Source organism: Sander lucioperca, chromosome 8 (genome assembly GCF_008315115.2).
Source record: "Sander lucioperca isolate FBNREF2018 chromosome 8, SLUC_FBN_1.2, whole genome shotgun sequence".
Taxonomy (NCBI): Eukaryota; Metazoa; Chordata; class Actinopteri; order Perciformes; family Percidae; genus Sander; species Sander lucioperca.
In genome coordinates, this window is record NC_050180.1 from 16,120,068 (window position 1) to 16,130,551 (window position 10,484).

The following is a 10,484-nucleotide window of genomic DNA, read 5'->3' on the forward strand; positions in this document are numbered from 1 at the left end:
CTCTTGAGCACAGTGCCTTACACATACACTGTGACTTAAGATGAATTTCAGCAAAGACCAGAAAACATGAGTGCATGTTCTTTTTCAAACACTGACTCCCACGTTCCTGATTTTGGACTGTTAATACCACATTTCAGTATATTACTCAAGAGTGGCATCATGCTGATCAGCATGTAAATGTGCTGACTCAATATTGTGGCTATTCAGTTGTTGTCACACCACAGTCACCAAAGAGATTTCTGATCAAATAAAGACAATAGCACAGAGATGGATTAACTTTATCAAAAATCCAGGGTGCTCTGTTTATCATTCCCACCAACTGGTGGCCTAAATACTTAATACCAAAGCAAACATGTTTGGACCATTGACTAATCTACTGTGCGTTAGAGATTAAATGACATAGTTGTCACCTAAAGGAGATTTGGATATTCCTTTGTCTTGTGTTTACATTTGGACAGTAAATTTTATGATGGGTGTCCATCATTTAATGTACACAGGTGGGCCTCAATGTAAATCCTGACATCATAGTAGATTTACAGTTAAAGACCCTGATGGAATATCCTGAAAACATTACATTGAGAAGTTTGTACTGTTTATACTGGACTTTTGAGCAGTGTGGGGTTACTGAAGCTCACTTCTTAAGTGCCTATAGCAATACTCCTACTTTATATAATACTATTTTTTGAGTGATTACAGTTCTGATCCCCTTATTATCTTTTAATCAACATTGTTCTTTGCATGCTATTAGGTGTACGTCAATCTTCAAAGTATTGTTGTCATATGTCGGGTATTTTGACACGTGGACATGCCTACCTGGTTGGGGTCGGAGGCCTTAAAGACGTGACAGGACATCTCGGACTCAGGGTTGTCAGGCTGGCCCCGCAGCAGATAGGCAAAATAGGTGAGGTCATTGCTGTTGTGTATGAAGCGAGAGATGAGCTGCGATTTGTGCTCGAATATAAAGACTGAAGAGTTGTTGCTGCTGGAGGGGACACATCGGACGAAGGGGGGGGTGAGGACCAGCTGAACTTCTCTCGGCTGCACCACGGGGCCGCAGTCGCCTCTCTCACTTTTCCTGCGGATCTCAGCCACCAGCCACGGCAGCATGGGCAGGGTGGTCCGCCTGTCGAGCGAGGACCAGCCGATGTAAGTCAGGGCGAACCTCCTGTCGGACTTCGGAGGGCTGTTCTCCCTCTCCTCCTGACTCTCCATGTCCACCCAGCAGACTTTCGGCCGAAGCTCGGTGACAGCGATGTGGGACTAAAGACTACTTTCAAAAATGATGCCGAGCCGATCTGTACCATTTGCAACCAAGGTCAGGCGTAGTTGTGGTTAGTTTGCAACAGTTTTAATGTCCACATCCACGGTGAAAGTTCATACAACAAAGCGATTAGCTATATGCACATGTGCTCGCCCTGTCGGTCAGCAGCAACACTCCATGTTATCAAAATCTCACCGATGGACAGTTTTTTCTTTTTAGGATTTCAAGGAAATTCACTTATACTGATGTATTTGTAGCTTGCTTCCCTGCACTGGTTGTCCACTGTTTGCATGGGCAGTGACTCAAATGCTAAACAGTCATGTACTGTACTGTCCCAAACAAGCTTGCTTAAAACGTGGCTTTGGTTGGCTCCTGTGTAAACAAGTCGCCGAGAAATCGTAATTCTTTGACGCGCTACGTTGCTCCAGAGCGCACAATGGCGCGGCGCATTGATACAGTCCCAGCCCTAAAATCCTATGAGCTTAGTCGGCGTGGTCGCATTTTTTTCCTAAAATACATACATTGATACTTGTTTATCGCCTTTTAATGCAGTGTCCCGACTGTGATCCTTTCTTCCACAACGCCTTGGAGGCGGAGCAGCTGTGCGCGTTGATGACCCGCCCAACCATCCCATGTGCTGGAGGAGTGGGCAGGGCAGAGCCGCCGTGCAAAACGTGACAGCACGAAGCTCCACCTTTCTCGACAGTGCATAGCAGTGGTGGAATATAACTAAGTACATTTACTCAAGTACTCTATATACTTTACTTGAGTCTTTTCTTTCCATTCCACTTTCTACTTCATTACATTTCAGAGGAAAATGTTGTACTTTTTACTCCACTACATTAGTCTGACAGTTGCTCACAAAACACATGGTTTATAAAATAAGGTTTATTATGAATTAAACTACCCAACAATATAGGCCTACAAGTGCAGCTCAAATGATTAGACGAATAAACACTTAGTCGAGTGAAAGAACTGTTTTGATCGTTTCCAATGTAAGGATTTCTCTGCATTGAGTACTTTGACTTGTATTAATATGTGTAGTTTTTCCTGATGATACACATACTTTTACTTAAGTAACATTTTCAATGCAGGACTTTTACTTGTAACAGAGTATTTTTACAGTGTGGTATTAGTATGTTTACTTAAGTAAAGGATCTGAATTTGTCTTCCACCACTGCATAATAGCCTAGCAGTGTATAGTAATACTGGAAAGCCACTTTTATGGTAGTGTGGAAATAGTTTGCAGCCTCCACGGCACTAGTCCTCCGGGCCCATAAGTTTGTTTACTGTCATCCTACCTACCAACAGCCTTCATCTGGTAAAATGAGCGGAGGTCGTGAAGACCAGACTTGGCCAAATACTATGTTGGCAGCACAATATGCAATACTTCACTAAGGCAGTTCACAGCTAACTGTTTACAAGCAGGCTGTGCTGATTCATAGTCTTGGAAAGCTGTAATCCTATCTGATATGCGTTATGCACTAGAGAAGTTCCCATCTACTGAATGCCATAATTCCAAGCACTCCTCCTATCCCCAAAATAGAAGCTGTGCCATATATAACATCATCACCGAGGCAGTAGCCACTGGAGTTCTGTAGCCTACTAAACCCCACAGTACTGGTGAGGATTTATGTGTGTATACCTCTATGATGTATACATATTTCAACTGTAGACTTTTATATAATACAGGGCATGCCATCAAATACACTCACCTTGAAGATTATTAGGAACACCTGTTCAATTTTTCATTAATGCAATTATCTAATCAACCAATCACTTGGAAGCTGCTTCAATGCATTTAGGGGTGTCGTCCAGGTCTAGACAATCTCCTGAACTCCAAACTGAATGTCAGAATGGGAAAGAAAGGTGATCTAAGCAACTTTGAGCGTGGCATGGTTGTTGGTGCCAGACGGGCTGGTTTGAGTATTTTCCAATCTGCTCAGTTACTGGGATTTTCATGCACAACCATTTCTAGGGTTTACAAAGAATGGTCTGAAAAAGGAAAAACATCCATTATGCGGCAGTCCTGGGGGGCGAAAACGCCTTGTTGATGCTAGAGGTCAGAGGAGAATGGGCCGACTAATTCCAGCTGATAGAAGATCAACTTTGACTCAAATAACCACTCGTTACAACCGAGGTATGCAGCCAAGCATTTGTGAAGCCACAACACACACAACCTTGAGGCAGATGGGTTACACCAGCAGAAGACCCCACCGGGTACCACTCATGAAAATGAGTCTACAATTTGCAAGCTCACCAAAATTGGACCTTTCAAGACTGGAAAAATGTTGCCTGGTCTGATGAGTCTCGATTGCTGTTGAGACATTCAGATGGTAGAGTCAGAATTTGGCGTAAACAGAATGAGAATATGGATCCATCATGCCTTGTTACCACTGTGCAGGCTGGTGGTGGTGGTGTAATGGTGTGGGGGATGTTTTCTTGGCATACTTTAGGCCCCTTAGTACCAATTGGGCATTGTTTAAATGCCACAGCCTACCTGAGCATTGTTTCTGACCATGTCCATCCCTTTATGACCACCATGTACCCATCCTCTGATGGCTACTTCCAGCAGGATAATGCACCATGTCACAAAGCTCAAATCATTTCAAATTGGTTTATTGAACATGACAATGAGTTCACCGTACTAAAATGGCCCCCACAGTCACCAGATCTCAACCCAATAGAACATCTTTGGGATGTGGTGGAACGGGAGCTTCGTGCCCTGGATGTGCAACCCACAAATCTCCATCAACTGCAAGATGCTATCCTATCAATATGGGCCAACATTTCTAGAGAATGCTTCCAGCACCTTGTTGAATCAATGCCATGAAGAATTTAGGCAGTTCTGAAGGCTAAAGGGGGTCAAACACGCTATTAGTAGGGTGTTCCTAATAATCTTCAAGGTGAGCGTAGACCCCCACTTGATGAAATCATGTGGTTGTATTTCTGTTCTTTGAATGTTGACATTGTATTGAATTGACTGTCTACAATGAATTGTGGTGAAAATGGAAATTAATGAGCTCCATCTACCTAAAAATGCAATCAAAGACAATCTGCACACCAGATAATTAAAGCATCCCTAAATTTGCTGCAGACCCTGTGGACTCCCCACTAGAACCAATATTAAGACTACAAAACTACCCAAAGGTAGGTCAGAATTATTTCTCCCTGGATTCTACATTTACAGATTAGTTGGATGGTAAACAGTGACACTAAGCATTTCATTGATTTAGTGTATACATGCTTTTACTTTGATTTGCTCTAAGCTGTGAAGTTGGACTCAAATAGCCATACAATGGAGGTTTACATTTAATGATTGTTATTGCATCATTGTTGTTTGGTATCAAAGTGGAAGTAGAAAAAAAGGCAAAGGCCTCCTCATAACCACACAGTATCTGTTTCGGTATTAACAGGGAAAAAAAACACAAACAGCAAAAGTAAGTCCTCATAATTTAGAAGTTAACAAAAAGCACCAGGACTGTTCAGTAAATCATTTATGAGCTTATGCAATTTGTGAAAAAATGGAAAGTGAAAAGCAGACAATCGACATTTGCAATAATTGGTATCCACATGTTAAACAGCCAGAAGACACACACCTGTGTCAAGTAGTTCTTCGGTTGGGTAACAAGTTAACTGGAGTGTCATTTCGACAAGCACTTAGGTGAACTTGCAACCATCACACAGTCTCCATAACGGCTGCCATCTCCTTGAACTGCTTGTGAAAGTTCTGCAGAGGACAAAAAAATAATTAATGTAATAATTACACCAACACCACTACATTCACATCCAGTAATGCAGACCTGGAACTGTGGAATGGTCATTTCAAAAGACCTCTGACAAATCTGCCCGGAGGGCTCAACGATCTTTAGCAGTAGAGACACATATGGGGAGTTGAGAGATCGGCAGGTGTCGGAGCTCACTGCCATGCCGAGCTTCCACTGCATGTCCACTAACTAGAACGATACAGCAAAAACAACAAAGTCTCATCGGCCTTAAATATAGACACAGTCTGTGAAATATAGAAACTATATTGAAAATGAGATGTATACATACCTGGCTGATGCTGAGCATGGCCTGGACCTCCTGCTGAGAATGGACTAACGCACCATGTTCACTCCACAACCTGTGCAACACCTGAAGGGAAGCTTTGGGCCACTTGTTACTGCCTTCTTCCAACCTCGACACAAGGTCATCCCCAGAGAAGTTGCTCTTCCCAGCTGACCTGATGAAACAAATCTAAACTATCACACTTTTGGGTACAACAAAGTCCTTTATGTATGATTTAGCCTTTTGCCAGGCGCATAACCCTGAATAAAAGCTGTTAAAGCTCTGTTACACAATTGGAGCCAATGCTATAGGCATGATCTCATTTAGGGGATTTGGAATGAATATGCAAATACATCAAACTGGACAAACATATCAATATGTTGGGCCTTAAACAATAACATAAGGAATAAATGTGGGCTACACAGGAGAAGACACATTCACCAGCTAACAAACCACATTCAGAGGCAAAATAATAAAAATAGGACAGAAGATACCTGAATGTTAACAGGAGAAATCTGATAATGTTCTGTAGAGCTTCATGGTCAAGTCTGACTCCAGCTCTTTGAAATTTCTGCCCAGAAAAAACAAAAAAACAAGTAATGAAAGAGGAACTTGGGAAGATGGGTTACTATAAGTTAACAAATATTCTAAGGAAATATTGACTCACATCAGAAATTTCAGCTGAATCTACTCCTTTAGTTTGTCCTTGAAGATAAATCAGAATGTGCTGACACTGTGGAGATTATAGGATTAGTTATCACAGCTTCAGTAGAACCTCTATTGCAACAAAACCACATCCTGTGCAGAGTATGGCTGCCAATAGCCCTACAATGAACACTGTTATATTGTATTTAACATCCAGTTGTTAATCCCACTGAGATATTTGTACCACGACAACTTTGTGCTGTTGCATATCTTATAAGATGAAGTGTGAAGAGGAATGTTGGGTTTACATTATTGTCATTTCCGAAATTAATTTTGTGCCTGTTGTAATTCAACAAATACTACAGGCCAACAATAACAACATGATGTGCAGTACTTCTCTTCTAAGCACTTTACTCACTTAAATAATAATCAAGTCCATCAATTCTATGCTAGAGATCAAATATACTTACTGCTTCAGCCAACAGATCTGGAGAAAGCTTACAGATGTTGTCCACAACTTTGTTGACACCTGAAGTACAGAAGTAAGTCACAGTGTCATGTGAGTCTATGTTAATCATGGTAACTCCAGGCTCTCTGTTCAAGAGCAGGCAAGCAACTTCAACTGCAATAGCATTATGATGTTAATTATGCATGTATGATCAAACTATTACAGATATGTCAGTCTAGCTAGCGTTATCAGTCTTCTTTGACCTGAAGGAATCTCAGTAGAAATCTTTTTTTTTTTTTCTTAGAACTTTATTTAGTAAACAGACAAAATTTAACATATTCAGGACAGGGATGAAGAGAAGACACCTGGGCATAAGAAGCCGCGCCAATACACAGAGCAAGATATTTAAAAACAAAACAAAAAATAGCAATACGTACAAGAAAAAAGACAAAAATTAAAAAATGTTGACGGTACAACATAACGTACGTAACATACATGTGTCAGTTTAGCTGTTTGCATTGTCAGAGGAAATAATTGTTTGCATATATTGGAAAAAATAAAATAAAAAATAAAATATTTAAGCACGGTTTTAACTTAAATTATAATTTTGCTCCTATAATTATAGAATGTATCCAAAATAATAATTAGGTTAATATTAGTGTTTGGACTTAATTATATCACAGATATGAAAACCAAACGGCAAATGTTCAAAACACAACAAACTCAGGAAGGACATGATCAAAAATGAAAGCACTAACATCTGAAATAAATGTACACTCAGTTCCAAAATGAGCAAAAAACACTTGCAGCAGCCAAAGCACAAAAGGTACATTTATTAGTCATGTCACTTACTTTTAAATATCTTTACATAAAAAGGTTAGTGGGGTAACATTTATGTAAAAGCTTAAAAGATGTTTTTCTCTGACAACACCGTTATAGAATAAAATTAGCTATTTCCAGTGATGGTTAGAAGTATTCAGATCTTTTACTTTAGAAAAAGTAGCAATACCATAATGTAGAAATACTTTATTAAGTAAAAGTCCTGCATTCAAACTCTTAGTAAGTCAAAGTACAAAAGTATTAGCATCTAAAGAAAGTTAAAGTGCCAAAAGTGAAGGTGCTAATTATGCAGAAATGCCCATTCCATATTGTTACTGGATTATAATTAGTGATGCATTAATGTGTCCATTACTTTAATGTTACAGTAAGGGCGGAACTTATTTTAATTAGCCTACTTTATTAACTTCAGGGTAGCTTAATCTACATGTCATCATACATGTAGACTATTTGTCTATTAGTTGATTTATATTTGAACTGCAAAGTAACAATATAGTGACTAAAGTTGTCAAATAATCGTAGTGGAGTAAAAATATAAAATATTTGCCTCCAAATGTAGTTAGTAGAGTAGAAGTTTAAAGTATCATAAAATGGAAATGCTCTAGTAAGTGGCTACAAGTTGGCCTACCTCAAAATTGTACTTGAGTAAATGTACTTAATTACATTTCACCACAGGCTATTTCAGCTAACTTATTGACACTAACGTTAACCGTTGTTCCGAAGCTACCAAAGTCTCTTTTTAACTTAATGGATAAAAACATTTTCGTTCTGCTGAATAATAAACAGGTTTTAGGTTTTAACCCGTTTTCCGAGTCAAAACAAAGATGGCAGCCGCCCTGGAGAGGAAAAAGAGCCGTAATTTGTATCATGTGCAGTTGACATACTAAGCTTCATCCAGGTCGTTAGGAGCGTCTTTGGGCATTCTGTAAATGTCATCATGACAGCAGTGTGTTTAAACGAATTTCTGGATGTTTTTAATATCGCTGGTTAGGTAGAGAAACCGATGGTTGATGGTTTGTGTGCGGCACGAACTTGAGCTAGGCTTCCGTTATGATTAACGTTAGGCGTGTTGGCAGAGATAGCTGGTATCGGTTAGTGTAACGTTGGGGTCATCTCATAAAAAGACAGATTGGGGTAGGGATATGGTTTGGCTCAGCAATCAGTAAGGGGAAACACATATCGACAGGGAAACAGTCTAACACATCGCTAATGAGTAACTAATACATTTCCTGGATGGTGCCCATTGCTACCCTGCCTCTCCCTCCGTCTAGTCAAACTACAATCTCCTGGAAACTGAAAAGGCTACTAGGCTACGTGATGCAAGTTAAAAACCCACCATGCGATTCCTCTGCTGCTGGCATCTTCTCTCAGTCTGGCTGGCTGCAGGTTTTGGCAGTGTTGCCTATTTAGCGACTTGCTCGTTTGGCAACTTCTAAGACCCCTTTAGCGACGTATATATCAAATCTGTATTATTATTCTTTTCAAACCTCCTAGTGACAAATTGAGTGACTTTATGATGGATGTATAATAAGTCCGACTTTATTTGCAGAGAAACTCCTGTCTTTGCGGTGAATCTTCTTCTTTCTGTTTATGGGCGGATCGCAACCATCGTAAAAGGTGTATACCGCCACCTACTGAGTATTGGATTGTATTTTCTTTGAGGTTTAAGGCAGTTGGCGTTCTTGACGTTACATTACTGCCCCGTCTGAAATTGGTCTTCCTCAACTTTCTATAATAAAAAACATTTTATTTATATAGCGCTTTACATGGTAGGCTACTCAAATACACTTTACAGTAAAACCAGCACATTTACCACATTAAAAACAGATGAAGCAATAAAACCAACACATAAAACAAGCATGTTAAAAGCAATTCAAACAATAACTAACAGTAGATAATATGTAAAACTATTGTAGGTGGGAGGCTGATCTGAAGAGGTGTGTTTTAATGAGTGATTTGAATGTGTCCAGGTCAGTACAGTCCAGACTTTAGCCTATAGTCTGCCTTCCTGACTTGCACATCACTGTCACTTTACCTTGTAACTTTGTCTTTAATGTTTTTTGTATAGTTTCTATTTTTTTAATTATTCTAGTTTATATAGCTCTTATTATTTATTTATTTTTACTTTCCCTATTTGATCTACTTATTCCTGGCTTTGTGCTGCTGCAACCAAAATCCCCCTCTTGGAATCTATAAAGGCTTATCTTATTTCTTTTTATCACCTGCTATTTCATCTCCAGTGTTAGCGACAGGAATGGACTGCAAAAATTGATTCAATGTCGCCAATAGGCTATTTCTTACTGCTGAAACAGGTTTTGGTTGCTGTAATGTAATCATTCCTCCTGTTCATAGTGGGCCTGAAGATATCATTCCTAATGTGTTTTTAATGCAAGTGCTGTGGGACAAAATCCACAGCCCTCATTCCTTGCAAAAATGTATTCCAAAGTTTATCTGAAGCAAATGTGACATTCCAGCAGTCTTTGTTAGACAAATGATGAGAATATATTTCACAGTCGATAGTCTTTTAGTACCAAATTACCCTTTCAACTTCCTTCCTTCCTTTTAACTCTAAATAGTAAAATGTCATGCTAAACTTGAACTGAAATTGCAATTTTGCACAGAATGAAAGCCATTTTAAGGCATTCAAACTTCAATAAAATAAGACTGTAAAATTGTTGCTGTGAAAAAGTGTGACAAATATGACATTGGTAGGTTTGGATCTAGTTTCAGAGCTAAATATGTATTTGCTTACACACAAGTTAAATGATTAACTGAATACAGAATACAAATAAACAATGGTCTTTTTTCAGATTAAAAGTGAGACGTCTGGCTCTATGTTTCAGTCAAGTGGCGTCTCCATGAAGTGGGGTGGATGATGAAGTTTGATGCAGCTTCTTTACTCATGGTATTGTCTTACACCAGAATGCATACTCCTCTATAAAGACTTACAGTAGCCCCTTGGGCAGTTGGAGACACCTGAACGGTATTCACCCAGAGTTAGCCTGTATACTCGCATCATGAATGGGGACGGTTGAATAGAGTGTTGTCTTGAACTTGACTTGAACACACTTGCTTATGGTTTACTAAGACGACTGGCTTACCAAAAATAAAGGAAAACCTTACCTTAAAAAGACATGCATACCAAGATTAAACACTCCCTGTTGAATGAACAAAAAACTACTGACAGAATTTAGAGCAAAAGAAGTAATTCCATCTTGCCTTTAGAGAATGCTCACTAGAAAG

At 39.4% G+C, this 10,484-nt stretch overlaps 2 protein-coding genes across 7 annotated transcripts in view; both read right to left on the reverse strand.

Moving 5' to 3' along the window:
• The window catches only part of tbc1d4 (TBC1 domain family, member 4), a 29,132-nt gene extending 27,248 nt beyond the window's left edge, over nt 1–1,884 (reverse strand). For 2 of the 5 annotated variants that reach the window (XM_031288113.2, XM_031288032.2), the window contains exon 1: nt 814–1,883. In XM_031288113.2, the coding sequence (XP_031143973.1) occupies nt 814–1,212 (399 nt within the window). In that variant the 5' untranslated portion in view covers nt 1,213–1,883. Of the gene's footprint in view, nt 1–813 lie in introns of all 5 variants that reach the window. The other 3 variants (XM_031288300.2, XM_031288244.2, XM_031288177.2) reach the window with 2 other exon arrangements.
• A 2,604-nt stretch (nt 1,885–4,488) lies between these two features.
• commd6 (COMM domain containing 6) lies at nt 4,489–8,843 on the reverse strand. Of its 2 annotated transcripts, none has more exons than XM_036003881.1 (7): nt 8,578–8,843; nt 6,427–6,485; nt 5,982–6,044; nt 5,806–5,882; nt 5,318–5,486; nt 5,065–5,217; nt 4,489–4,991 (listed from the first exon to the last, which is right to left on the reverse strand). In XM_036003881.1, the coding sequence occupies exons 1-7, from the start codon at nt 8,600–8,602 to the stop codon at nt 4,941–4,943; spliced, it is 597 nt and encodes a 198-aa protein (XP_035859774.1). In that variant the 5' UTR covers nt 8,603–8,843; the 3' UTR covers nt 4,489–4,940. The 2 variants fall into 2 exon arrangements, with proteins under 2 accessions (XP_035859774.1, XP_031144381.1); XM_031288521.1 differs by having other exon boundaries at nt 5,979–6,044.
• Between the last annotated feature and the right edge of the window lie 1,641 nt (nt 8,844–10,484).

What these genes read in the sequence shown, in the direction of transcription:
- commd6 (XM_031288521.1), bottom strand. Translation starts at nt 8,602, where the DNA reads ATGCCAGCAGCAGAGGAATCGCATG. An exon ending in AGCAGCAGAGGAATCGCATG is followed by an intron (nt 6,486 to 8,577) that starts GTGGGTTTTTAA and finishes TCTGTACTTCAG; the next exon opens with GTGTCAACAAAGTTGTGGAC. An exon ending in CAGATCTGTTGGCTGAAGCA is followed by an intron (nt 6,045 to 6,426) that starts GTAAGTATATTT and finishes TAATCTCCACAG; the next exon opens with TGTCAGCACATTCTGATTTA.